Source organism: Bufo bufo, chromosome 2 (assembly GCF_905171765.1).
Source record: "Bufo bufo chromosome 2, aBufBuf1.1, whole genome shotgun sequence".
Lineage (NCBI taxonomy): Eukaryota > Metazoa > Chordata > Amphibia > Anura > Bufonidae > Bufo > Bufo bufo.
The window spans coordinates 440,571,707-440,599,057 of NC_053390.1; the positions used below are offsets into that span (position 1 = coordinate 440,571,707).

The window sequence follows — 27,351 nt, forward strand, 5'->3', positions numbered from 1 at the left end:
CGCGAAATACAGGCGTGGGTCACTTTTGCTACATTTTCCAAGCTGCTAGAGGTTTCCGGAGACTGGAGAAAATGGTTGGCACTACAGAACATTAAAAATGGCTTTATATGCAGTTAGAGTGCTCCAATATATTTGCGATTGCACTAATCGGCACTAATGATGCGATTATTTTGGCGCAATACGTGACAACACATTTTAGCAGGTCTGCATGAATGTATGGATTGGACAGCAAAACCTATCACACTACCTAACACAATTCACTGCAACAGGATATCAGGATATAACCTACACTATATCAGGGTATAGCCTACACTGACTATCTCCCAATAACTATCTGTATTCTATATACAGCCAGGTCCATAAATATTGGGACATCGACACAATTATAACATTTTTGGCTCTATACACCACCACAATGGATTTCAAATGAAACGAACAAGATGTGCTTTAACTGCAGACTGTCAGCTTTAATTTGAGGGTATTTACATCCAAATCAGGTGAACGGTGTAGGAATTACAACAGTTTGCATATGTGCCTCCCACTTGTTACGGGACCAAACGTAATGGGACAATTGGCTTCTCAGCTGTTCCATGGCCAGGTGTGTGTTATTCCCTCATTATCCCAATTACAATGAGCAGATAAAAGGTCCAGAGTTCATTTCAAGTGTACTATTTGCATTTGCAAAGATCAGTGAAGCAAGCCATCATTAGGCTGAAAAAACAAAACAAACCCATCAGAGAGATAGCTAAAACATTAGGCGTGGCCATAACAACTGTTTGGAACATTCTTAATAAGAAGGAACGGTGAGCTCAGCAACACCAAAAGACCCGTAAGACCACGGAAAACAACTGTGGTGGATGACCGAAGAATTCTTTGTGTGTCAAAGTCAACAATCAAGAGAAGACTTTACCAGAGTGAATACAGAGGGTTCACCACAAGATGTAAACCATTGGTGAGCCTCAAAAACAGTAGGGCCAGATTAGAGTTTGCCAAACGAAATCTAAAAAAGCCTTCACAGTTCTGGAACAACATCCTATGGACAGATTAGACCAAGATCAACTTGTACCAGAGTGATGGGAAGAGAAGAGTATGGAGAAGGAAAGGAACTGCTCATGATCCTAAGCATACCACCTCATCAGTGAAGCATGGTGGTGGTAGTGTCATGGCATAGGCATGTATGGCTGCCAATGGAACTGGTTCTCTTGTATTTATTGATGATGTGACTGCTGACAAAAGCAGCAGGATGAATTCTAAAGTGTTTGGGTAATATTATCTGCTCATATTCAGCCAAATGCTTCAGAACTCATTGGACGGCGCTTTACAGTGCAGATGGACAATGACCCAAAGCATACTGCAAAAGCAACCAAAGAGTTTTTTTTAAGGGAAAGAAGTGGAATGTTATGCAATGGCCAAGTCAATCACCTGACCTGAATCCGATTGGGCATGCATTTCACTTGCTGAAGACAAAACTGAAGGGAAAATGCCACAAGAACAAGCAGGAACTGAAGACAGTTGCAGTAGAGGCCTGGCGGAGCATCACCAGGGATGAAACCCAGCGTCTGGTGATGTCTATGCGTTCCAGACTTCAGGCTGTAATTGACTGCAAAGGATTTGCAACCAAGTATTAAAAAGTGAAAGTTTGGACTTCCGGTTCCGGCGCTGGGATGCGGGCGGCAGCGTGAAGGAGCTCCGGTGACTTCCCACCATTTACTAAATCCCGCTCTTTAAAAATCGGCAGTAGGGGGCCGAGACAGGTTCGTCCTGGTCCCTGAACATCCAGAGTCCATAAGTTTATGGAACGCTACTTACTACGGAGCGGCAAAAGGAGGATCTCCAAAGGACGGGGCAGAGCCATTGAGGACATGCTCGACAAGATGGCGGACTCGCGCTCTTCTACTCCGTCTCCGCTGACGCAAGTACTGCTAGAAAGTTGTAAGATTGAAGAGCAAGTTGCTCAGTCGAACCCCTCAATGGACATTGACTATAAAAAGTTGGCTATAGAGGTGGCCAGACATTTAGCCCCCGATATAAGAGAAACGCTTACTATAACTCTGTCGGCCTCGTTACAGCAGTTGCATGAGGCGGTCGCTCAGCATGATATGAGACTGGAGGAACTTGAGCAAAGAGCGTCTAGGGCTGAAAATGAATCAGCTGCTTTTACTCAAAAAGTTAATGAGCTTTCAAAGCAAAATATGATTCTATATGATCGGGTAGAGGACCTGGAAAATCGGTCCAGAAGGAGCAATCTGAGACTGTTGGGGCTACCTGAAAAGTTCAAACCGCAGACTCTGATGGATATATGTGAAAAAGATTTACCCAGGGCACTGGGATTAGAAGGGCGCTGTAAGGTAGAAAGGGCCCACAGAATCGGCCCAGTAATAGAGGATCAGCAGGACCAGACGGGACCGTCTAGAAGCCAGGGCCCTAAACCGCGCCAGGTTATTATGAAATTTCTGGACTATTGCGACAAGGAAGCCCTGCTGAGAGCATATAGGGCTAAGAAAGGTCCATTAAAGCTGCTGGGACACTCTGTACTACTTTTTGGTGACTATTCAGCAGCTGTGGCTAGGAAGAGGAGAGAATTTAGTCACGTCTGCACTTTACTACATCAAAAGGGGCGCAGGTTTCAACTGCAATACCCAGCAAAGTTAAGGGTGTTGCATCCTAATGGATCAAGCACGATATATCATGATCCAACAGCAGCAGAAGAGTGGATTAAATCTATACAGAATCCAGGGGAGCCAGCGGGAGAAGACAAGAGGAGAGGAAGAAGTTCGTCTAGAGTGGAGAACCCAAGAGATCGGGAACGGAGAAGGGAGAGAGAAAGAGAGTATCCAGAACTTGGGATTAGGGGGCGAAGATCTTCAGACCGGAGAGAAGATCCCTACCCAGGGAGATGACTTACGTTTGCCATCTAATCAATAGGGGGTCTATAAGAGATCTCAAAATGCATGTGAGACTGGTACATTTGCTGGTTTGATATGGCAGCACTGATCTGTCATTACATTTAAGTTGAAAAGGTTTATGGTTCAACCCGCCAAGTTATGTTAATACCTTGTATTAAGTGCAGTGCCAATGAAATGTCATGTGTGGGATAGATGATACCAGATGCAGTATAGATGGATACGGGTAAAAGTCTAGCAGGTTTAATGGAGAGACCTCAAGAAGATACAGCAGGAGTGTTTTCCTAGATATCTTGGTGGGAGGTAACCCGCAACCCAGAAAAAAAGGGAAGTTATTATAGTAATTAAAGGAGTAGTATTGGAGGAGAAAGACGATAGAGAAGCTAAAAGTTTGTGACAGTGTCACACAAAATTGTTGGTAATCTAACATTTCTCTGTTCGCTTGTTTGCAAGGGATCTCTCTGGGCGCTTTCGGTGAGTGACGTGGACCTCAGGCTCGGTAGGTTATAATAACATATATATCTGCTAAATTAAAAAATAAATAAATAAATAAATAAAATCTAGGGGACAGACATGAAGGTGATAACGTGGAATATCAAAGGTTTAAAATCACCCCAGAAAAGATGGATGGTTTTAAGGCATCTTAAGAAACTTAAACCAGATGTGGTTTTCTTACAAGAGACCCATCTTGAGGCAAGTGATTTTGACAGAATGAAGAAGCTGTGGGTGGGCAGAGTTATTGGGTCCCCGTCACTAGACCGAAAAGCGGGGGTAATAATGCTTATCAATAAGCAATTGAACTGCCAGATTATATCACAAAATACTGATTCACAGGGAAGATGGGTACATATTGTAATGCAGGTGCAGAATACACAGTATAGCATGTACAATATTTACTGCCCTAACACAGGGAATCCTGCCTTTCTAAAGGACCTGGAATTGCGACTACTAGGAGACTCGTGCATAAATAAGGTGGTTGGAGGTGATTTTAATGCGGTTCTAAATGGGGTGGTGGATAGAAAGAGAAATGAAGGAAGATTAGGAGGAGAGACTTCCCAAGATAAAGCACTACAGCAGCTATTGGTGGGTGGTGGATTGATAGATGTCTGGCGTCAAGCTCATCCCGATGATAGTAGTTTTACTTTCTATTCCCACTCCCAAAACTCCTGGTCCCGCATAGATTATTTATTAGTGGCCCACAATATGGTACATAGGATAGAATCATCAGATATAGGAGACTTAGTGATCTCGGACCATGCACCAGTGACAATAGTGGTGAGGGATGATTTCCCTAGAGGTCCTGACTTCATATGGAGATTCCCCTCTCAGCTCTGCGCAAAGGAAGAGTTCTTGGAAAAGCTCTCTATTTGGTGGGAGGAGTATAAAGCAGATAATGCAAGCCACATTGACACACCAAATCTTTTCTGGAACGCTTCTAAAGCGGTGTTGAGAGGCAGAATCATGGGATACCTGACAGGTCTTAAAAAAAAGGCACAAGCTCAGCTGGAAATGGCAAGCCAAAAAGTGAGGATAACTTACACAGAGTTTAAGCAGGATCCCACAGATTCAAATAGGAAAAAGTGGCTGGAGGAACGTCAAGGTTTTGAACAGTGCATGAAAGAGAAAGAGCTACTACGTAGTTCTGAATTTGAGGCCAAGATGTTTAAATATGGTAATAAGTCAGGGAGACTTTTAGCCAATCTGGCGAAAGGATTGAGACAACCGCAGTATATAAATAGCTTGAAAAACTCTGTAGGGACCACTATTCATGATCCTGCAAAAATTAATTCCATTTTGGGAAAATACTATGAAAAACTATATAGTGATGGGGATAGGGTTGACTTAAGTAACACACTTCTTGACAAAATTAGACTACCTAAGATGACTGAGGAACAGCGACATACTTTGAATGCAGAGGTCACAGCGACAGAATTGCAGGGAGTGATAAAAGGGCTTGGTAACTCCAAAGCTCTGGGACCAGACGGTTATACTGGAGAGTACTACAAAGCCTTGTGCACTCAGCTCTTACCGGTATTGGTGGAGGTTTACAATGGCAAGTTTAGGGGCGCACCGACCCTGGATGGAACTAGCCTCTCCTACATCAAATTGTTACCCAAACCTGAGAAAGACCCTTTATTACCAGGTTCATATAGACCCATTTCTCTGATAAATGTAGACAAAAAAATCCTGTCTAAAATTATTGCTGACCGCTTGGCTAAAATGATGCCATCATTGGTAGGACAGGAGCAGGTGGGTTTCATCCAGGGTCGTGCAGCGGTGACAAACATTAGAACAGTACTTACCGCTATGGATAGGGTGCAACATGATCCGGAGGAAGGAGGGACTCCAGCCATGCTCACACTAGATGCTGAAAAAGCGTTTGACAATGTTAGGTGGGCATGGCTGGAGGCGGTCCTGGATAAAATGGAGATTACAGGGGCCTTTAGGGGAGTCTTGGCACAGATGTATCATAGGCCGTAGGCAAGGGTCTATACGCAGGGTCACTTATCCAAACCATTCGACCTACAAAAGGGGACTCGGCAGGGGTGCCCTCTTTCCCCATTATTATTTAATCTGGCATTAGAACCACTGGCTAGAGAATTATGCGAGTCTAACCTATTTGAAGGGATTAAAGTCGGAAAGACGCAAGTGAAAGTGGCATTGTTTGCCGATGATATTATTTTATTTATGTCAAAGCCACAGGGACAAATAGATAATATCTTTAAGGCATTAGAGAGTTTCGGGAAATATTCTGGATACAAAGTGAACATGTCAAAATGTGAACTTGTACCGATAGGCCAAAAAAATAGGTTTGAGGTAGATAAGAATATAGATATACTGGGCTCCTTGACAAAATCCCAAATCAAGTACTTAGGTATAAAGATTGGACGGACACCACATTCCATCTATCAACTAAATTTTCCACCTTTGCTCAACAAAATTAAAGATGATTTAGTCAGATGGCAGAATCTACCACTATCACTAATGGGGAGGTGCCATTTAATCAAAATTCTGGCAGTATCCAAATTAATGTACCCACTCCAGACCATACCAGTACTTCTAAGACACATAGATGTTAGGAATTTAGAGGGATGTTTTACAAAATTCATTTGGAATGGTAAAAAACCAAGGATCTCATTGAGGAAGCTGAAATTGCGAAGGGAACTTGGAGGACTGAATGTTCCTGACATTAGGGGATATAATTTGGCTTGTTTGAGTAGACACCTGATAGACTGGTTCAATGAGACTTCCCATTACTCTAATTTGAGGTTAGAAAAACAGTTGGCGACACCCTGGGATTTAAAGGCTTTGGTTCATACCAAGCTATCTCAGCTACCACGATTAGCTAGATGCTCATTAATACTACGGGATTCCATTATAGCGTGGAAGAACCTTAGAAAAGTGTATAGATTGCCATATCAGGTCTCGAAACATCTTCCTTTGCACAATAATCCAGCCTTTAGGCCAGGACAGTCGGAGAAGTCGTTCCGTGAATGGAAGATCAAGGGGGTGAAGACGGTGGGCGATTTGTTTCATACTCAGGAGAATAGATGGGCGACTCTACAGGAACTAACAGATAAGTGGGGGCTGTCGGGATCTGATTTGTTCCCATATCTACAGGTCAAACACTATTGTAAGAGCCTGGCTATCAACATGGCTGGTGAATGGATTAGGAATAAATTTGATACACTCATTACCTCTGGCAACAGACAGTCCATATCGCTTTTGTATGGTGGTCTGAGGAACCATTGGGAAGACCCTTTCGCCAAGGGAGTGTTCGGGAGATGGGGGAACAAGTTAGATCTAAAGGAGGTTTACCCAATCGTGAGAAATGGTATAGTAGCTTTGCACAGGACAGTGGTGAATGAAACAATGAGAGAGACCCACTTTAAAATTATACATCATGCCTTATATGGTTTTGACATGCCGATCAATAGTGCAAAACCAGATAGGATAGTGGCATGTCCTAGATGTTCCACCCCCAAAACTGACCTGTTACATGGGCTATGGAGCTGCACAAAATTAGAAGATTATTGGAAAATGGTGAGATTGATCTTACGAAATGGGAGTAATTTTAAGGGGGAACTTGACATCCAAATAGCAATGCTGCATGCAGGAAAACAGATGGAGTCGACTGAAGGTGAAAACGGGCAGAATAAGGGCCTCACAGCAATGGGACATAGGATAGTTCTGGAAGCTAAGAGATGTTTGTTGTCATCATGGCTTGAAGCAGAGGTGCCATCAGAGGCAGAATTTTTGAGACGTCTGAGACATATGCTCCACTTGGAGTGGCTAGAAGCAACAGGCAGAAAGGAAACGGCGGGGAAGAAATTATACAAGATATGGAAAAAATTCATGTTAAACTACATGGAGGAGTCAGAAACAGCTAGGATTATGAGACCATTTATCCTAACAGCTTGGTACCTACAGGAAGACATCAAAGGACGGCTAGGTAGGCTTAAAATTCTGTGATCAGTAGAGATACATGATGAGACAAGCAGGAGGAGACAAAGGGGGGTCAGGAAAAAGGGGTTAATGGTTACGACGAACAAGATAGTGCTCAGAGAGATGTGTTTATTCTTGTCAGATATACCTGATCTGTTATTATTATTTGTTGGATTACATGGGGGGAGGGGGGGGAGGGAGAAGGAAAGGAGGGGAGAAAAGTATAAAAAATGCATAGTATTGTGTTGTCAGCTCTGAACTAGGATATGTCACCTAATATTTATGTTATAGAAGACTTTGGAAGTGTAACTTTACTGTATGTTGGATGACACTGTATTGTTATCTTTTTAAGACCATGACACAATACTAATAAACATCTTTGTTAAAAAAAAAAGTGAAAGTTTGATTTATGATTATTATTCTGTCCCATTACTTTTGGTCCCTTAACAAGTGGGAGGCACATATGCAAACTGTTGTAATTCCTACACCGTTCACCTGATTTGGATGTAAATACCCTCAAATTAAAGCTGACAGTTTGCAGTTAAAGCACATCTTGTTCATTTAATTTCAAATCCATTGTGGTGGTGTATAGAGCCAAAAATGTTAGAATTTTGTTGATGTCCCAATATTTATGGACCTGGCTGTATATATTAGCTATCTAACTATCTATCTAATGTACAGTAGTCTGGAAAGCACAGAGCACAGCAATGACACTGCTCTCTCTCTCTCTCTCAGAACTTTAAAAAACAGTGGAAAATGGCTGCTGGGGAGGTTCTTATATAGTAAGGGGTAGGCAACTTTCCTATTGGTTGCTAGGGATGTTGCTAAGCTCAGACAAAGACATTGCAGCCTTCTCATTGGCCCACAAGCAAGAAGGGAGGTTACTGATGAAAAGAAAATCTAGAATATTCGAAATTACGAATATACACTGCTCAAAAAAATAAAGGGAACACTTAAACAACACAATGTAACTCCAAGTCAATCACACTTCTGTGAAATCAAACTGTCCACTTAGGAAGCAACACTGAGTGACAATCAATTTCACATGCTGTTGTGCAAATGGGATAGACAACAGGTGGAAATTATAGGCAATTAGCAAGACACCCCCAATAAAGGAGTGGTTCTGCAGGTGGTGACCACAGACCAATTCTCAGTTCCTATGCTTCCTGGCTGATGTTTTGGTCACTTTTGAATGCTGGCGGTGCTTTCACTCTAGTGGTAGCATGAGACGGAGTCTACAACCCACACAAGTGGCTCAGGTAGTGCAGCTTATCCAGGATGGCACATCAATGCGAGCTGTGGCAAGAAGGTTTGCTGTGTCTGTCAGCGTAGTGTCCAGAGCATGGAGGCGCTACCAGGAGACAGGCCAGTACATCAGGAGATGTGGAGGAGGCCGTAGGAGGGCAACAACCCAGCAGCAGGACCGCTACCTCCGCCTTTGTGCAAGGAGGAACAGGAGGAGCACTGCCAGAGCCCTGCAAAATGACTTCCAGCAGGCCACAAATGTGCATGTGTCTGCTCAAACGGTCAGAAACAGACTCCATGAGGGTGATATGAGGGCCCGACGTCCACAGGTGGGGGTTTTGCTTACAGCCCAACACCGTGCAGGACGTTTGGCATTTGCCAGAGAACACCAAGATTGGCAAATTCGCCACTGGCGCCCTGTGCTCTTCACAGATGAAAGCAGGTTCACACTGAGCACATGTGACAGACGTGACAGAGTCTTGAGACGCCGTGGAGAACGTTCTGCTGCCTGCAACATCCTCCAGCATGACCGGTTTGGCATTGGGTCAGTAATGGTGTGGGGTGGCATTTCTTTGGAGGGCCGCACAGCCCTCCATGTGCTGGCCAGAGGTAGCCTGACTGCCATTAGGTACCGAGATGAGATCCTCAGACCCCTTGTGAGACCATATGCTGGTGCGGTTGGCCCTGGGTTCCTCCTAATGCAAGACAATGCTAGACCTCATGTGGCTGGAGTGTGTCAGCAGTTCCTGCAAGATGAAGGCATTGATGCTATGGACTGGCCCGCCCGTTCCCCAGACCTGAATCCAATTGAGCACATCTGGGACATCAAGTCTCGCTCTATCCACCAACGTCACGTTGCACCACAGACTGTCCAGGAGTTGGCAGATGCTTTAGTCCAGGTCTGGGAGGAAATCCCTCAGGAGACCGTCCGCCACCTCATCAGGAGCATGCACAGGTGTTGTAGGGAGGTCATACAGGCACAAGGAGGCCACACACACTACTGAGCCTCATTTTGACTTGTTTTAAGGACATTACATCAAAGTTGGATCAGCCTGTAGTGTGTTTTTCCACTTTAATTTTGAGGGAGGCTCCAAATCCAGACCTCCATGGGTTGAAAAATTTGATTTCCATTTTTTTATTTTTGTGTGATTTTGTTGTCAGCACATTCAACTATGTAAAGAACAAAGTATTTTAGAAGAATATTTAATTAATTCAGATCTAGGATGTGTTATTTTTGTGTTCCCTTTATTTTTTTGAGCAGTGTATATCACTATATTCAAAATATTCGCGAATTCTCGAAGTGCCGATATTCGTGATTAATATTCGCGATTCGAATATTCTCGCCCAACACTATTTTCATTTTTTTAATTCCCAGAGAACCCCTTTAAGCTGTCCAATTTAACCTTTCTACCCCAGAGGTTTTTTCATTTTTACATTTTCATTTTGCCCTCCCAGTCTTTTCAGAGTCTTAACTTTTTTATTTTTACATTCTGTGAGACAAGTTATACTTTCCAAGACCAGCATTTAATATTGCATATGATGTAGTGGGAAGCAGGAAAAAAATTCCAAATGGGGTGGAATTGGAAAAAAAGCAATTCTGCCATAGTTTTTTATTTACGATGTTCAATGTGTGATAAAACTGACTAGTTACTTTCATTCTACTGGTCAGTACGAATCCAGTGATACCTTATATGTATAGTTTTTCTTGCGTTTTGATACTGATAAAATAAAAAACTTTTTTTTTGTCCCCATATTCTGACCACTATAACTTTTTTGTAGTTGTGTACGGAGCAGTGTGAGCATGAATTTTTTGCAGGGCCATCTGTACTTTTTATTGATACCGTTCTGGGGTGTGTCTTTAATATTGAAGTTTTTTCACGTTTGCCATATGGGGAAAATATTTTTATAGTATGGCATATCCTGACAATAGGCCATAAATATTCTGAACCCAGAAAACCAATTTAACCTCTTAGTGCCTAGCCTGGTTTACACCTTATTAACTAAATAATTTCATTGCATTCCCTAAAATTTTTTATATTTTTCCATCGATGTAAACAAACGAGGCCTTGCTTTTTGCGAGACAAGTTATACTTTTTAATGGCACCATTTTGGGGTACACATAACTCATTGATTCACTTTTCTTAACTCTCTCTTGGGAGGAGTTTTACTACTTTTGCACAATAAAAATATATAAAAATGATTAAATTCTTTTTTTACTACTTAATAGTTCCACAAGGTAACCTCGACTTGATCACTTACATAATACACTGTATACCATATACCATGATAAAACTCGAAATACCTCTTCCACAGCATCCAATTTCCCCCCGACCCACACATACATACACACACACTGGCAGCAAATTTCTCACTTCTCTTGCAGACTGGCAGAACAGGATAAGACTGGAGCAGTGAGGTTGTATTTGGAGAGAGGGTGCTTCTCCTGCAGTTCTCTAACATATTTTCAGGGGGTGAAGGACCTGTAATGATATCATCACAACCAGGACCTGTAACCCCCTAACCTTGGAACTGAACAGAAACTTAGCATTATTGGTCCCTGTAGTCTTAGGGGATTAAGGACCTATGATGATGTCATCATAGGTCCTTGAGCCTTCCTAGCCTCAAAACTGCACTGATGCTGTAGAGTTTGCATCCTCAGTGCAGTTAGTGTTTAATCATGTCAGACAGCCCCCTGACAGACTATCCCAACAGGAATCTGCCCTGTAAGACAGATTACCAGCCTGGTCCTGGTACAGTGTGATAAGCTGTCCATAAAAATATGACAGGGAATGTGTTAGGCTGTTTCTCTGGCATTGACTAACAGGCATTCAGAGAGGGCAAACCGGGGGCATTCAATAGAGCCCCAGCTGCCATATAAATCGCATTCACAGGGTGCCGATGGGTGATAGAAGGAGCCCCCTCCCTCTGAAACCACTTAGATGCCACAGTCAATAGTGCATCTCTAGGCAGAGAGCATCAAAGGGGTTTAACGGCCAGAAAATTAACTCCACTGAGTACAGGACACCCATGCCGAACTACACCCGCACTGCCATAAAAAAGCCTATGTGCAGGTTTAAAGCCTGCTAGCTAAGGCTAGCAGAGTAAGCAGGAGGTGCAAGAGTGCACAGAGTGTCTTGGTCCCACCCTTAGTTCACTGAACTGTTCATTTGCATATTAATTCAAATACTTTTTCTCCAGAATGAAGCAACAGATCCCTAAGTGAAAGGTATCATTACATTCTGCCGAGCTAGTCCTACAAGGTATTTTGTCTGGTTTATTTAACAGTCAATTTTCTGGTCGCAAACTCTTTTTAAGATCCTTTCATCAGACGAGTATACTAAGTGTAGCTCCCCACGCATACATCCAACGAAAAACTGTATATTTTTGTATAGAATAACACAGTCTACTATGCTCTTCCATACTGCAAAAAAAGTATCACAATGCACAGTAGCCCAGAATATGCCAAAAGGACACTCTTTTGGAATATGCCAGGTAAATGGGGACCTATGGATATGTTTAACATATACCCTGGGAGCTTTCTCAGGACATACACAAAATGAGGGGCCAAAATGAGATGTGAATATGCCTCAAGATATTATTATACACAATGTTACCTGCACTTGGAGTATTAGGTGGTGCCAGGTGTAGAGCTCACATGGGCGAACTGGCCATAGACCCTACAGCAAAATTTCCCAGTGGTCCCATGCCCAAAGGGCTGCCCAAGCCCTCATCTTGGGTGCCAGCCAGGTACGTAAAGATCTGATGCTCTCAGTATTAATTAATATAGGAGCATCAGGCACTTATGCACTTGGCCAGCAGCCAGGTGCCCTCCTGAATTCAACTGTATTTTGTTCTTCACTACGGTGTTGCTGGCCCTGCTTGTTCCACCTTCTGTCAATTTGAACTCACCAACACTATGGGGCCACATTTAGGTTTTTTCCAGGGCTACTTTAAGTTCCCTGGAAAGTGGAAGCTTGTGTCAATAAATTTGCTTTAATTTAACTTTTTTTTATACTTCTAATCCAAAGAGGTCCAGAATATTACATATGATAATAGTATGTAGCCACTCATGAATAGGGACGTTTCGGTCTTAGATGACCTTCCAGTCATGGAAATACTAGACCAAAATAATATACCGGTAATCAGTTCATAGGCCAGTATTTCCATGACAGCTTCACTCTAACCACAGACTCATGTTGCTGAGGAAGGTCGTCTAAAATGAGTGGCTACACATTATTATCATATGTAATATGCTGGACCTCACTGGATTGTGTATAAAATAAAACAAACTTATTGAGGCAAGCTTCTATGGAGTGCTGTGGTATCTTTTATTTGATTGTTATGCCTCAAGATGGTTTGACTAGCATTTACTCCAATTACAAATAACAATACAGAGCTTCACTAAAAGACAACAGTTAGGGCTCATGCACACAAACGTATTTTTCTTCCGTTTCCGTTCCGTTTTTTTACAGGTCCATATATGGAACCATTAATTTCAATGCGGCTAGAAAAAAAAATGGAAATGACTCCATGTCCACATGTCTGTTCCTCTAAAATGAATCGAACATGTCCTATCCTTGTCCGTTTTACGAACATGAACAGGAATTGGTACAATGGATCCGCAAAAAAAAAAAAAAAAAACGGATGCAACATGGACGTCACACAGATGTCATCCGTTTTTTTTGAGGCCCACAAAATAGATTACGCCATGTGAATGAACCCTTAAAGTAGTATTCCGGCTTCAACAAGTTATCCCCTATCCACTGCATAGGGGATAACTCAGATCAGTGGGGATCAGACTGCTGTGATCCCATATAAATGGAGTGATGGTTGAGCATGTGAACTGCCAACTTATTCATCTCTGTTGGACTGCTGAGACAGCCGAATACAGTACTCTGGCTCAGTGGCCTACATAGAAAAGTAAGGGATCTATAGCAAGGATCAAACCAGGCCCCACACACAGGACAGAAGGGATTCCACTAAACACCTTTCACTGACCCTTGGACAATTTTTTCCACTGCCTTATTTGCTAAAGGTTGTTCCTTTAGAGGAATGTTTCCCAACCTGCGGCCCTACAGCTGTTGTAAAACTACAATTCCCACCATTCCCTGTAGTAGGCTGATAGCTGTAGGCTGTCAGAGCATGCTGGGAGTTGTAGTTTTGCAACAGCTGGAGGGCCGCATGTTGGGCATCCCTGCTTTAGAGGGTAGAGTCCTGATCAAGTTTTCACCCCCAGTAGAAGAGGGGATTATCCCAACTGGGCCCCCTCTTGTCCTGGGCCCCATAGCAGTCGCATGGTCTGCCACTATGGTAGTTACACCCAGCTCCGTCTGTCCCATAGATTCTGAATGGAGCGGAGGTTTGTATGCATTCTACCATTTTCATGATGTCCTTCTCCATCCTCTATGCCTGGAGGATGCATTTGTATACATTCTGCTGTATACAAATCACAGATAATAGGGATAACTTCAGCTGCTTATCACTTCAGAAGGTTTGGACTGACACAGTCATTTTCATGGCAGTGCAATATTTATATTTATTTAGCCAGAATGATAATGTGAGATGGTTAAACACTTGAAATTTATATCAGAAAGTGCCTGATTTGATAATCCCGGGATGTCTAACCACCTACCCCAAATAGCCTCAAATTTCAATAAATGATTCCTTTTGAGGTAAACCCAATGCTCCAACCTAATGATATCATTCATTCTACAAAGAAATTCCTGTCCAGTGGGGGAAGGGGAGGGGGGTCAGGGGCAATCCACCTGGCTGCAATAGCTTTGCCCAATTCAACATTCACCTCCACATTGTTCAATTCCAGAATTCCCAGCAGGCATAGCCTCGGACTCAGAACCAAAGCAGTGGAAAATAGTTTATTAACAACGCCAACTACCTTTACAAAAAGTAAACACTGTAAACATGTACTGTCCAACACCATATGTAACATATGAGCATCTATGATACCCCATTTAGGGCAACAAAGGTCCACCCATATACACTGCTCAAAAAAATAAAGGGAACACAAAAATAACACATCCTAGATCTGAATTAATTAAATATTCTTCTGAAATACTTCGTTCTTTACATAGTTGAATGTGCTGACAACAAAATCACACAAAAATAAAAAAAATGGAAATCAAATTTTTCAACCCATGGAGGTCTGGATTTGGAGTCACCCTCAAAATTAAAGTGGAAAAACACACTACAGGCTGATCCAACTTTGATGTAATGTCCTTAAAACAAGTCAAAATGAGGCTCAGTAGTGTGTGTGGCCTCCACGTGCCTGTATGACCTCCTTACAACGCCTGTGCATGCTCCTGATGAGGTGGCGGACGGTCTCCTGAGGGATCTCCTCCCAGACCTGGACTAAAGCATCTGCCAACTCCTGGACAGTCTGTGGTGCAACGTGACGTTGGTGGACAGAGCGAGACATGATGTCCCAGATGTGCTCAATTGGATTCAGGTCTGGGGAACGGACGGGCCAGTCCATAGCATCAATGCCTTCGTCTTGCAGGAACTGCTGACACACTCCAGCCTCATGAGGTCTAGCATTGTCTTGCATTAGGAGGAACCCAGGGCCAACCACACCAGCATATGGTCTCACAAGGGGTCTGAGGATCTCATCTCGGTACCTAATGGCAGTCAGGCTACCTCTGGCGAGCACATGGAGGGCTGTGCGGCCCTCCAAAGAAATGCCACCCCACACCATTACTGACCCAATGCCAAACCGGTCATGCTGGAGGATGTTGCAGGCAGCAGAACGTTCTCCACGGCGTCTCAAGACTCTGTCACGTCTGTCACATGTGCTCAGTGTGAACCTGCTTTCATCTGTGAAGAGCACAGGGCACCAGTGGCAAATTTGCCAATCTTGGTGTTCTCTGGAAAATGCTAAACGTCCTGCACGGTGTTGGGCTGTAAGCCCAACCCCCACCTGTGGACATCGGGCCCTCATATCACCCTCATGGAGTCTGTTTCTGACCATTTGAGCAGACACATGCACATTTGTGGCCGGCTGGAGGTCATTTTGCAGGGCTCTGGCAGTACTCCTCCTGTTCCTCCTTGCACAAAGGCGGAGGTAGCGGTCCTGCTGCTGGGTTGTTGCCCTCCTACGGCCTCCTCCACGTCTCCTGATGTACTGGCCTGTCTCCTGGTAGCGCCTCCATGCTCTGGACACTACGCTGACAGACACAGCAAACCTTCTTGCCACAGCTCGCATTGATGTGCCATCCTCGATAAGCTGCACTACCTGAGCCACTTGTGTGGGTTGTAGACTCCGTATCATGCTACCACTAGAGTGAAAGCACTGCCAGCATTCAAAAGTGACCAAAACATCAGCTAGGAAGCATAGGAACTGAGAAGTGGTCAGGTCACCACCTGCAGAACCACTCCTTTATTGGGGGTGTCTTGCTTATTGCCTATAATTTCCACCTGTTTTCTATCCCATTTGCACAACAGCATGTGAAATTGATTGTCACTCAGTGTTGCTTCCTAAGTGGACAGTTTGATTTTATAGAAGTGTGATTGACTTGGAGTTACATTGTGTTGTTTAAGTGTTCCCTTTATTTTTTTGAGCAGTGTACTTATTTACAGAGATATTCTTAATGAAAACCTGATCCTGAGTGCTCTGGATTCAGACTGGTCTGAAGGCTCACCTTCCAACAAGACTATAACCCTAAGAACACAGCCAAGACAACACAGGAGTGGTTTTTGGACAACTCTGTGAATGTCCTTGTGTCACGGCCTATGGTGTACGCTGTGACACTGTTGCCACACTTGCGGTTGCCCACAGCAACGTGTTGCTGTGAGAGCATGCGGTGGCAGTGTCTCGGCCTTCTGGGTGATTGCCGTGACATGGTTGCCACGCATGCTGTTGCCGGTGGTTACGTGTTTGGTATGCTTGTGTGTGCACTTCCCCTTTAAGTTGTAGCCTCCCTCTGTCTGGTGCTGTAAGGGTTAACTCCCTGACTGGGTGTGGTCACTTGGCTTATATCTTCTGTGGTTTCCTGGCTGGGATCAGTTGTACTTCAGCTGTTGTTGGTGCTGGACCTCTGCTCCAGTCCAGGATGTTCCATCTGTCCAGTGAGGGCCACCCTTGGGGTCATACTGTCATGGTGGGGAATGGGGGAAACCCCCCACCGTGCGGTGTCAAAGGGTAAAAGGGGATCAGCCTGGCCAAAAGGAGTAATAAGGGAGCAGGTCACCTCCTACAGCATCTGTAATCCTCACCGTATGAGCAGACCCCGATGGTAGGACGGCTCATACGCTGGATTCCTAGAGACCCTGAGTCGCCCTGGTAATCCCTCACCAAGGAGCTGGGAAGAGACAACCTGTTCATCCCAGTCATGGAGGAACAGGAGTCTCTATCTGAGGCCAGGCTGCAAGGAGAAGGGAACACATACAGCATATGGAGATGGCAGGTAAGCGAAACCAATAACACACTTACCTGCCACAGACACACTGACTGGAACCCGTGCACTAGTGCTGCTGTCTGAGGTGGACGCAGCATTCAGTGCGGTTTCTCTGGGCTGTTTGGTGGCTGGTGCCCTGGTTTCTGTGTGTTGCTCCAGGGGCTGGCGGCAGTCTTAGAGATACATCCTTGCTCTGACGCTGAATCTTCTTACTTCCCCTTGGACAGCAGCACTTGTGCACGGGTTCCAGTCAGTGTGTCTGTGGCAGGTAAGTGTGTTATTGGTTACCTGCCATCTCCTTATGCTGTATGTGTTCCCCTCTCCTTGCAGCCTGGCCTCAGATAGAGACTCCTGTTTCTCCATGACTGGGATGAACAGGTCGTCTCTTCCCTGCTCTTTGGTGAGGGATTACCAGGGCGACTTAGGGTCTCTAGGAATCCTGAGTATGAGTCGTCCTACCATCGGGGTCCGCTCATACGGTGAGGAGTCAGGGAGAGGATTAGGGTTGCTGTAGGAGGTGACCTGCTCCCTTATTACTCCTTTTGGCCAGGCTGATCCCTTTTTATCCTTTGACACCGCACGGTGGGGGGTTTCCCCCACTCCCCACCGTGATACCTTGAGTGCTACAGCTGGAGCCCTGAATTGAACCCAACTGAACATCTTTGGAGAGATCGAAAAAAATGGATGTCCACCGACAGTAACCATCTAACCTGCCAGACCTTGAGAGGATCTGCAGAGAGGATAGCAAGATGACAAATGTACAGATCTTCACACTTTTTGTATAGCTGTTAAAGATGTGTGAATTTTATTCTATATTTTGTATCTCTAGGACTGTAATGAGTTAACTTTTTCTTCTCCAAGTGCCCACCCACTTGTTTCAAGACTAGAGAAGAGGGGGGGCAAAGAGCTGTGCTGTGAGAAGTGTCTGATTTCTCATCCTTGTCCCAACAAGGGAGCTATATAGAGAGTGAAGGAGTGCATAAGCCAATCATATGGCTTGATGATATGTATATATTATCCACTGCCTATAGAGAAGCACCTCTTTGAAGTGTCACATATGACGTATGCAGTATTATTGTTAGAATAGAAGCCATTACAAAATGGCGATGGTAACCAGATGTTTACATTAGTTCACATTCCAAAGTAGGGCCCAGTGCGCAGATGCAGGTGTATTATCTTCTCTCTCTTATCTCTTCTTCCTTTTTGACCAATGAAACAATGTTTAAGCCTCAGTGAGGACTGCCCTCTTCTGAAGATGTATATACGCTTACCCCATGTAATAAAAGTTAGAGATTGCATTGACCATCTATGTGTCAGCGTCTAGTCTCTCAGCCACGCGTGGATATTAACCCCTGGGGTGGGTACATTGATTTGGAACACCAGAGTGTATCTAAAATGCCCTAATTTAGGGCTGCTTTAACAAATGGCACCCCAGATGGGACCCCAAGGCGAAGGGAGCATCAACAGCAGACACACAAGAGGCCCCAGGACTTGACGAACGGCAGAGAGGAGATGGCCGGCTTTAATAGAACGGTAAGAATACTCTTACCTGCCTTTCTGCCATTTAGTTCGTCACTTCATGTTGGCTTAGTCTGCTGTGAGGTGGTACCCATGTAAGTATAGTAGTCGGCTAATATGCTGAAAGCCTGGGGTCCATAGAACCATATTCTGAATTGATAGATCACTCTGGTGTGTATATGTTTTGTGTGTATCTGTAATTTATGTGAGGAGTGAGTTGAGCACAGACGGTAAAACCACAGACAAAGGGAGGGGACAGTAACCTCCTGGTTTGGAAGGGGGCGCTGTAGCGCCGAGGTGTGGGACAAAGAAACTCCGGCTGACCTGACCAGGGAGACGGTAGAGGCTCATGACCCTGATAAGGGAAGACTGCGGTGATATTCTCTACCTGACCTGACCCCAGGAAGACGCGACGGAGCCCGCCTGACCCCTGGTTTTGGGGAAGACGTGCGGGGAGTCCCAGCTGACTAGTCAGACGTGATAGTCAGATTTGAGCAAACCAGTGGGGAGGGTGAATCCTTTGTCTGCGGAAGAAAGGGCTAAAAGGTGCTGATCACTCCTCTGTTTTGTGTGTGTGTCAGTTTGAAATACTGTTGTTAAGATGGGTCAGTCCCACTCACATGGAGAAGGAGAATATACTGCTCCTCAGATTGTAGCGAGAGAAGAAGGAAGTCAACATGTGAAGAATTATAAGAAGTTAAGGGAGACTATAGGATGTGATATGGAGAATTGAAAGTTAAAATGTGACAAAGAATGTTAGAGAAGTGTGGCCCCGGACAGAAGGTCGCCCGGCTGGCAACAGGGATGAAAATCTGTAAGAAACTGTGAGGTTAGAGCTTACAGACTGTGGGCATCAGAACTCCTGTGATGTTAAAGGGGGAGTTTTAACGAGTGAGAAAACAGAGCAGTGTCAGGATGATAATTGATGGCATTAGCAAGAAAGAAAGTGCCCCAGTGTCTGCAATCAGAAAGGCGCTTGTGTTAAATGTTCAGAAATGAACTGGTTAAATAGGGAAGATCCAAAAAGATGGTCAGTTAATGGAACTGTGAAATAGAGAAATTCATTTCCCCCCCACCTTCACACAGAAACATTCCTGAGATAAGAGGAGCAGGGAAAGGGGGGAGGGAATCATGGGGGCAGGGAATCATGCAGAGTAAGTGATGTTATATGTGTAATATTATTATAGAAGACAAAGAATTGTTCAATAATCTTCTTTCTTCTTTCCCAAGCAGTGTACTGTGGGAATCCAGCTTTTAACAAAATGACTGTATGATTATAACATGTATATTGTCTTACAGCGACAGACCATCAGCAATTCTGGGTGTGGTGTGGCTATCTGTTTCCAGGAAAGCTGTGTTTGTCTGTGCTACAAGTTTTTGGGATGAAAACAGTGTGACTAGGTTGGAAGACATAAATGATTCAGTGGAATGTGAATGGGTGTGGCTTTGTGACTGATGGATGTTTTTAGCAGAGCTGTGAATGCAATTCATATTTTATGTGTAAGGGCGTGGTTATGAGCTGTTAATGAAAATGAGTACATGAAAATGTGAATGCGTATGGAGTACGGTATTTGTTTTTTGAATAATATGCGCATTGAGGATTTTATTTTATTTTTCTTGGAAGTTTTTGGTTTTTATTGGTGCCAACAGCATTGATCAAGCTGTACATTTTTTTTTATCGAAGTCAATGAAAAGTTTTTATGGGCCCTTTGTGTGTTCATGTCTGTATTGTCAGATCTGTTTGTTTCAATGTTTGAAGTTACGTGTAACATGTTAAGTGTTGTGCTTAACATCAGAGCTCTGTTCTTATGGATAGCTGGCACATTACTGACGGACAAAAGGAAGACCACAGAGTCTGACTGAAGGGGGTGGACTTAGATGACTCAGAGCGGAGGGAGGAGGATAGGGGTGGACGTTACAGACAACGACAGCCCTTGTGCCCATCCCCTAATTATAAGACACTCCCATGGAAGATGAGAAGTCCTGTTTTGTTTTCCAGTCTACTAATTCCGCGATAGGAAAAGTTGGATACTTCTGTAAGCCAAAATACAGAGTAACATCAAGCGGCATTGGGTGGTTCAGTGGTGCCAACTATAGGTAGTGTTCCTTTGGCATTGCTTCAGCCCTGATGTCAAACGCCTCATTGAAGTGAGGAAAAAGTAAGTCTGCCACCCTATGATGGGCCTGCAGAGTCTGTGGGACCCAGATCCCAGAAGAGAGAGTGTTGTGCTGTGTGTGGTACTCCTCGTCCACACCACACGAGAGGATTGTATTCTATGTTGACCATGCCCGGATCACTGTCCGTCCCCACAGACACCCATGTTTTTTTGTCATAAGGAGAACACAAAGACAGGGAGGGGGGGGGAGTTAGATCAAGATTAGGAAACAGGAAATCCAGTATCGGCTCTACTTTTAAACATTTTTAGCAGATTCAGTCTGGCCCAGTGATATCCCTCACTCTGGGTGATAAAAAAGTAGTCCCGTTTTTGATTGATACTGGAGCAGCCAAGACAGTTGTGCACAGCAAACATGGCCTCCCCTGATTTACTCTCCAAGGACACCAGTCTTTGCGTAGAAGTGGATGAAAAAGTAGTACCCTCCCTTTTCAACAGAAACCATCCATATTAGATTTGCCCCTAACCAAGATGCGCTTGCCCGTTTTCTGGTCAGTGGTAACGCCCCTTGTTGCCTCCTGGGTGCAGATTTGCTTGCAAAAGTACATTCTGGTATCTCATATCAGGAGGACGGCACTGTGAAGTTTACAGGTGCCCTCAACGACCAGGAACTTTGTTGTTGGCCATTAGTGAAAAAATTCCCTGGTCCATGTTTGTATCAGTACTCCCAGAAGCTGAGAAAAGCAAAACCACTCACCATTGGATGGTACATGACCTATATGCCGTTAATGAAGCCACAGTTTCTAACACCCACATCGTGCCCAATACACACACCTTGTTGGCTCAGGTTCCCATTACCCCTGCTCACTCCACTGTGATTGATTTGTCCTTTAGTCCCTACAGCCTCACAGATGAGGTGGTAGATGCTTTTTATGCCTAGAACTGGCAATTTTGTGTTCCCCCACAATGTACTATCAGATTATTACATTTAGATTGTATTGTTATGAGTTAGTGAGTGGCCATGACTCAGCTGTCCTCACCCAACTGCATGGCCAGCAATAACGCCCCGTAGCATATTATTCAGCCAGACTTGATCCCGTGGCCAGAGGTGCCCCTTTCTGCATCAGAGCTGTAGTAGTTGTACTAGCTATGCTTGATGAAAGCTCGGAGATAGCTCTGAACCACAAAGTGATGGTGATATTACATCTCTCCTCATGAACGTACAATCCAAATGATTGTTTTGTTGCCCGTTATTTGAGAATGCAGTGTTCCATTTTGTTGCCTGACAATGTTGCTCTCCAAAGGTGTAATACTTTGGACCCAGCCACCCTGTTGCCTCTGGACCAAGGGGGGAGGGAAGAGTTAGGGCACCGCACTTTAAACTTTTCTTCCAGATTCAAAGGAAGAGGCTCCTGACTGTTTGCAGATGATGTCACAAGAGGTAGTGAGATTTGGTAAATCAGCCATTAGGTAATCTAGATCATGTGCTCTTTGTGGATGGATCGAGGTATGGCCAGGATGGCAGGTACTACACAGGTTGGGCAGTGGTGATTAAACGTGAACTACCAAACATGTCTGCTCAAGAAGTGGAGCTAAAAGACTCTGAAGATGGCTTGCAGATATGCAGATGGAAAGAACAGCCAACATTTACACTGATTCCAGGTGTGCTTTTGGGATAGCCCATGACTATGGGCCCATATGGAAAGCCAGAGACTCCTTGATCGCTTCAGGTAAACCCATTGAAAATGGGGAAGCAGTGAGGTCTCTGATGGAAGCCCTCTTGTCACTAACATGAGAGGTGATGATAGCAACGAAAGGCCACTGTAAACAGATGCAGAGGAGGCAAAGGGGAAAGCCACGGCAGATCAGGTGGCAAAAATGGCTGCCAAATTACCTAAGCATCCCCCTGTCTTAAGTGGCCACAGTTCAGGTCCCTGAAATAACGCCTCCTGTCTCCTGAAAGTTCTTAAGACCTTACAGAACCAGATGGGGAAGGAGGAAAGGGACTGGTGGATGGAAAAGGGGGGACTACAAATAAGAAGGGAAAACTTTACCTTCCCAGGTCCCTCTACTCCTTGATGGCACAGGCAACCCATGGAGTGATGCACCAGACAAAACTGCTATGTGTGATTTAGTACATAGCATATGGTACGCCCCAGGGTTCAGCACTGTAACAGTCAGACATACTCAAGGATAAATGGTTTGTGTCCAGAACAATGTGGGCAAGGTGGTTAAGGTACCCAAGAAACACATCTTGCTTTTTGTATCTGTTTCAACGTTTACAGACTACCTTCAACTACACAAGGTGGGCATGTATAAGTATGTATTGATATGTGATGACTTGTTTTCAGGATGGCCAAAACCGTACCCAAAGAAGTAAAGAAGATTATGGCCAAAGTGGTGTGCAGGTATGGGGTACCTTAGATCATTGAAAGTGACACAGGTGTTCACTTCACAGGTGAAGTGATGCAGGAGATGATGAAGGTTTTGGGTTTAGGACAAGCCTTACATGCTTCGTACCATCCACAAAGCAGCAGTAGAGTAGGGAAAAGGAACTGAACGGGACACTAAGTTAAAGATTCAAAAAGCCTTAGAGTGCCTGCTGGTAGCCCTCTTTTAGTAAGGTATACGCCTAACCGTGAGACAGGACTTTGTCCCTATAAGGTCCTTTTTGGGTCAGCCCCTAGGATAGGATTTATTTCCCACAGCAGCTTCAGATGCAACATGGTTGTCTGGCAGATTATGTGATCAGTTTGTACAAGCATTTGACTAAAGTACATTTTCGAGTTTTTGCTTCACTTCCAGGTTTTGATAAAGTACCAGGAACCCACCCACTTGTGTCTGGAGATTGGGTGGTAGAAAAAGACACGTTAGAAAAGTCCTAAAACCCTGGTTTGATGGTCCATTCCGAGTGTTGTTGACCACAAGCACAGTGAAGCTCAAAGAAAAGCATAATTGGATTGATTTCAAGGAAGTGTTGAGACTGGTTTTCCCTTGTGTGACTGTTGATCATGACTCAAAAGAATATGGAAAATTGTATGAAAACATCGATCCAGAAAATCAGAAGCATTGATGACCCCCAGTCCCCCCATATAATGTCAACACCAGTTAGGGAAAGATCATCTGACTTCCCCGTGCTCAAATCCAGTGTCACGGGTGGCTGTTCGCTAGGTATGGCTTGTCGTGGAAGCTGGTGAAAAGGATGTCGGAGCATTGGGACAGATGTTTAGGTTTAGGGAGAGAATGAAATTCAAGGGGGGACTGTTAAAGATGTGTGAATTTTATTCTATATTTTGTATCTCTAGGACTGCAATGAGTTAACTTTTTCTTCTCCAAGTGCCCACCCACCCCCTCTTTGTTTCAAGACTGGAGAAGAGGGGGGGGGGGGCAAAGAGCTGTGCTGTGAGAAGTGTCTGATTTCTCATCCTTGTACAGGCGTCCCAACAAGGGAGCTATATAGAGAGTGAAGGAGTGCATAAGCCAATCATATGGCTTGATGATATGTATATATTATCCACTGCCTATAGAGAAGCACCTCTTTGAAGTGTCACATATGACGTAGGCAGTATTATTGTTAGAATAGAAGCCATTACAAAATGGCGATGGTAACCAGATGTTTACATTAGTTCACATTCCAAAGTAGGGCCCAGTGCGTATTATCTTCTCTCTCTTATCTCTTTTTCCTTTTTCACCAATGAAACAATGTTTAAGCCTCAGTGAGGACTGCCCTCTTCTGAAGATGTATATACGCTTACCCCATGTAATAAAAGTTAGAGATTGCATTGACCATCTATGTGTCAGCGTCTAGTCTCTCAGCCACGCGTGGATATTAACCCCTGGGGGGGTACATTGATTTGGAACACCAGAGTGTATCTAAAATGCCCTAATTTAGGGCTGCTTTAACATAGCCATATAGAACAAAGGAGAAATTCTACCTAGAAGTAGTTATGGTAACCAACCTGAGCACATCAGTTCTCTGCAATGCTGGCTGCATTCGGAGAACTAAAAAATGAAGCTGAATAGAAATAAGGTTTACATAAGAGAGTGATTTATTTTTCCTTCTAATACTAACCTGGTGTATTGATAAAAACTATATAACTTATTTAAGATATGTAACAATTTCTGACCTGATTAAATCCATGCTTGATTTTAGGTTCTTCATCAGTACACAGATCAAGGGAGGATGTCACACTTTCTTCCACTGATCTGTTTCCAGGTGGATTTCTCCAGGAGAAGACACATGTTTCCAGGGAAGAGATCACTTCCTGCAGCTGTATGAACAGATCATTCTGATATGCTGAAAAGTAGTTTAAATAGCAAACTAATATTAGTGGATTGGTTCATCCGATAGCATGAGAAAAATAATAGAAAACAATATTACAACTTAACTGAGTTTTCCAATGGATAAATATTACTGTCCTCTGTTAGTTTACAATTGACATAATTTTTTTAAAATGTCTCAGTGTCCAGATATTGCTGTTACATGCTTGTTATAGCGCTCTCTGGAATTCGAGTTCCTCTCAGAATGTTCACCTAATGATCAGTGTTGGTGGTCACACATGCTCAGTAGTTTAGTACCACCGCCTAAATCCTCATGTAAACAGGAGTGTCATCTTCTACAAGTAATGACCAATACTATAAAATGAACATGTTATTTATCACACATGATGAATGCAAAAATATGGCACAATAGTATTATTTTAATCATCATCTTCCCAAAAAATAAAGAAAAATTAATGACTATGAACCCAAAAATTGCAGCAATGAATTTGTTTTATGCAAAAGTAGTAAACAAAAAAAATCATGTTGGTATTATCAAAAGTAAGTGAACTTTCTGAATTATCAAAATGATCTGGATTTCAGCATTGATTACTAATAAAGTGTGATCTGGTTGCTGGTTGTTATCCAGGTTATGGTTGTGACAAATATAGATAATCTAGCTAAACTAGCAAATCTAATGATACATAAACAGTTGCAGCAGCTATTCCTTTAATTAAGAGTAAATATCCACACTGTATGGAGAAAAAGTAAATGAACCTCTGTATTATTGACTTTTATAAGAAATAGTTGGCAAAAGTAGTTTCAAAGAAGATTTTTTGTTTTGAATGGCTAAAACTGACCTTAACCCTATCTAGATGCAATGACATTACCTAAGAGGGCTGTACATGCAAGAAATCTCAAAAATATTGAGAAGCTCTAACAAATTTGCTAAATCCTCCTCGATTTTGTGCAAATCTTATTTTTAGCTGCAAAAATCATTTGGTGGAAGTGATTGCTGTTACAGGGGGATCTAAAGTGTTCATTTACTTTTGATGTTTACTCAATGTGCTTAACCTCTCAGTTTAACTGTTTTAGGCCGAAATCAGATTTCTGGGATGACGATTGATAAGAGAGAGAGAGCCCTCTCCCTCTGAAACCACTTAGATACTGCAGTTACTATTGCCCATGGAATCTAAGGGGTTAAACGCCCAGGAATAGGGGGTATGTCCATGTGCTGAAATGTCTCAATTGGCTGTCCTGTACCACCTGATGGATGTGTCATGGGTCAAAGTTCTTAAAAATGTAAAAGAATATGGCGGGCGCGAATATCGCCATATGTTCGCCTGTTCGGCGAATAGCGAACGAGCAAAGTTAAAGGGGTTTTCAGATGCAGTCACCTTAAATCCTTAGTGACCAAGCAATTATTTTTTTCAATTTTGCATCTGGTTCCAAGAAGTATAACTTTTTTATTTTTTTTGTCAGTGTAGCTGTATGAGGTCTTGTTTTTTTTCAGAGTTTTTAATGTCATCATTTTGGGGTACACAAAACTTACTGATTAACTTTTATTAATTCTTTCCGTGGGATGGGAAAAAAAACAGCAATACTGCCACTGTGTTTTTACATTATAAATTTTGCAGCTTTCTTTTTTTTATTTTTTATACTGAAATGTTTGTTTTATATATATATTTTTTTTATATTATTTTTTATTGTTATGCCACAATTATGCATCATAATCAGAGTAACGATGATAAAACATTACATTGTAAGTACAGTTGCATATTATTTATTTGTTAACAGCAACAGTTAAAATATGGCAAACACAAATTTTCCTTTTTCAACCTCCCCATTCCTCCCTCCCTCCCCTCCCCTTCTCCCCCATTCCTCCCTCCCCCCTTTCCCCCCCTTCCCCCCCTCTCCCCTTCTCCTCCAACCTCCCACCCCACCTCTCTGAATGTCACAGCTCCTCTCCGTGCTTTCCCGATATCACCTGATTGGAATGCCTAACTTTAAATATAGCAAAATGTGTGTCAACAGTCTCAGACCTTTAATTTACCCAGTCGACCCTTCAAATCCTCTTGTAAGTACCAAGCTGTTAATTTAAAAGGTCCCATCAAATCGTTATACTCCGATACTGGTTTATAGCTAAAATGAACTTTCTCCATGTCTTAAATAATTTTTTCCCCAGGGTTTCTTTCCTGGTGATGGCATCACGCCATTCATATTGGAAAATATGTCGAAGACGTCCCAGTAAAATATCCATGCTAGGTACCTCTGCAGACAACCAATTTGCTAATAAACATCTCTTAGCCTCCAACACCACTTTATGTTCTATCATGGTCAATTTATTTTCGTCCCTGCCCCCCCTATTGTCCGATTCCTCTGCCCCATCTGCCTGGAGCACCACTAACATCTGTGTTAGTGCTGATTGTCTGTTACTAATTCGCTTCAGGAGTTCAG

At 43.4% G+C, this 27,351-nt stretch overlaps 1 protein-coding gene across 6 annotated transcripts in view; it reads right to left on the minus strand.

Annotated features, from left to right (window-relative positions):
• LOC120989401 (colorectal mutant cancer protein-like) overlaps positions 1 to 27,351 on the minus strand; it is a 167,863-nt gene that overhangs the window by 88,237 nt on the left and 52,275 nt on the right. For 5 of the 6 annotated variants that reach the window (XR_005776261.1, XM_040417475.1, XM_040417477.1 and 2 more), the window contains one exon: positions 24,762 to 24,931. The exons of the other annotated variant lie outside the window; for it this stretch is intronic. Coding sequence is in view for 4 of the 5 variants with exons in the window: in XM_040417475.1 (XP_040273409.1) it covers positions 24,762 to 24,931 (170 nt within the window). In the remaining variant the exon portion in view is untranslated. The remainder of the gene's footprint in view (positions 1 to 24,761; positions 24,932 to 27,351) is intronic. 6 annotated transcript variants of the gene reach the window in all.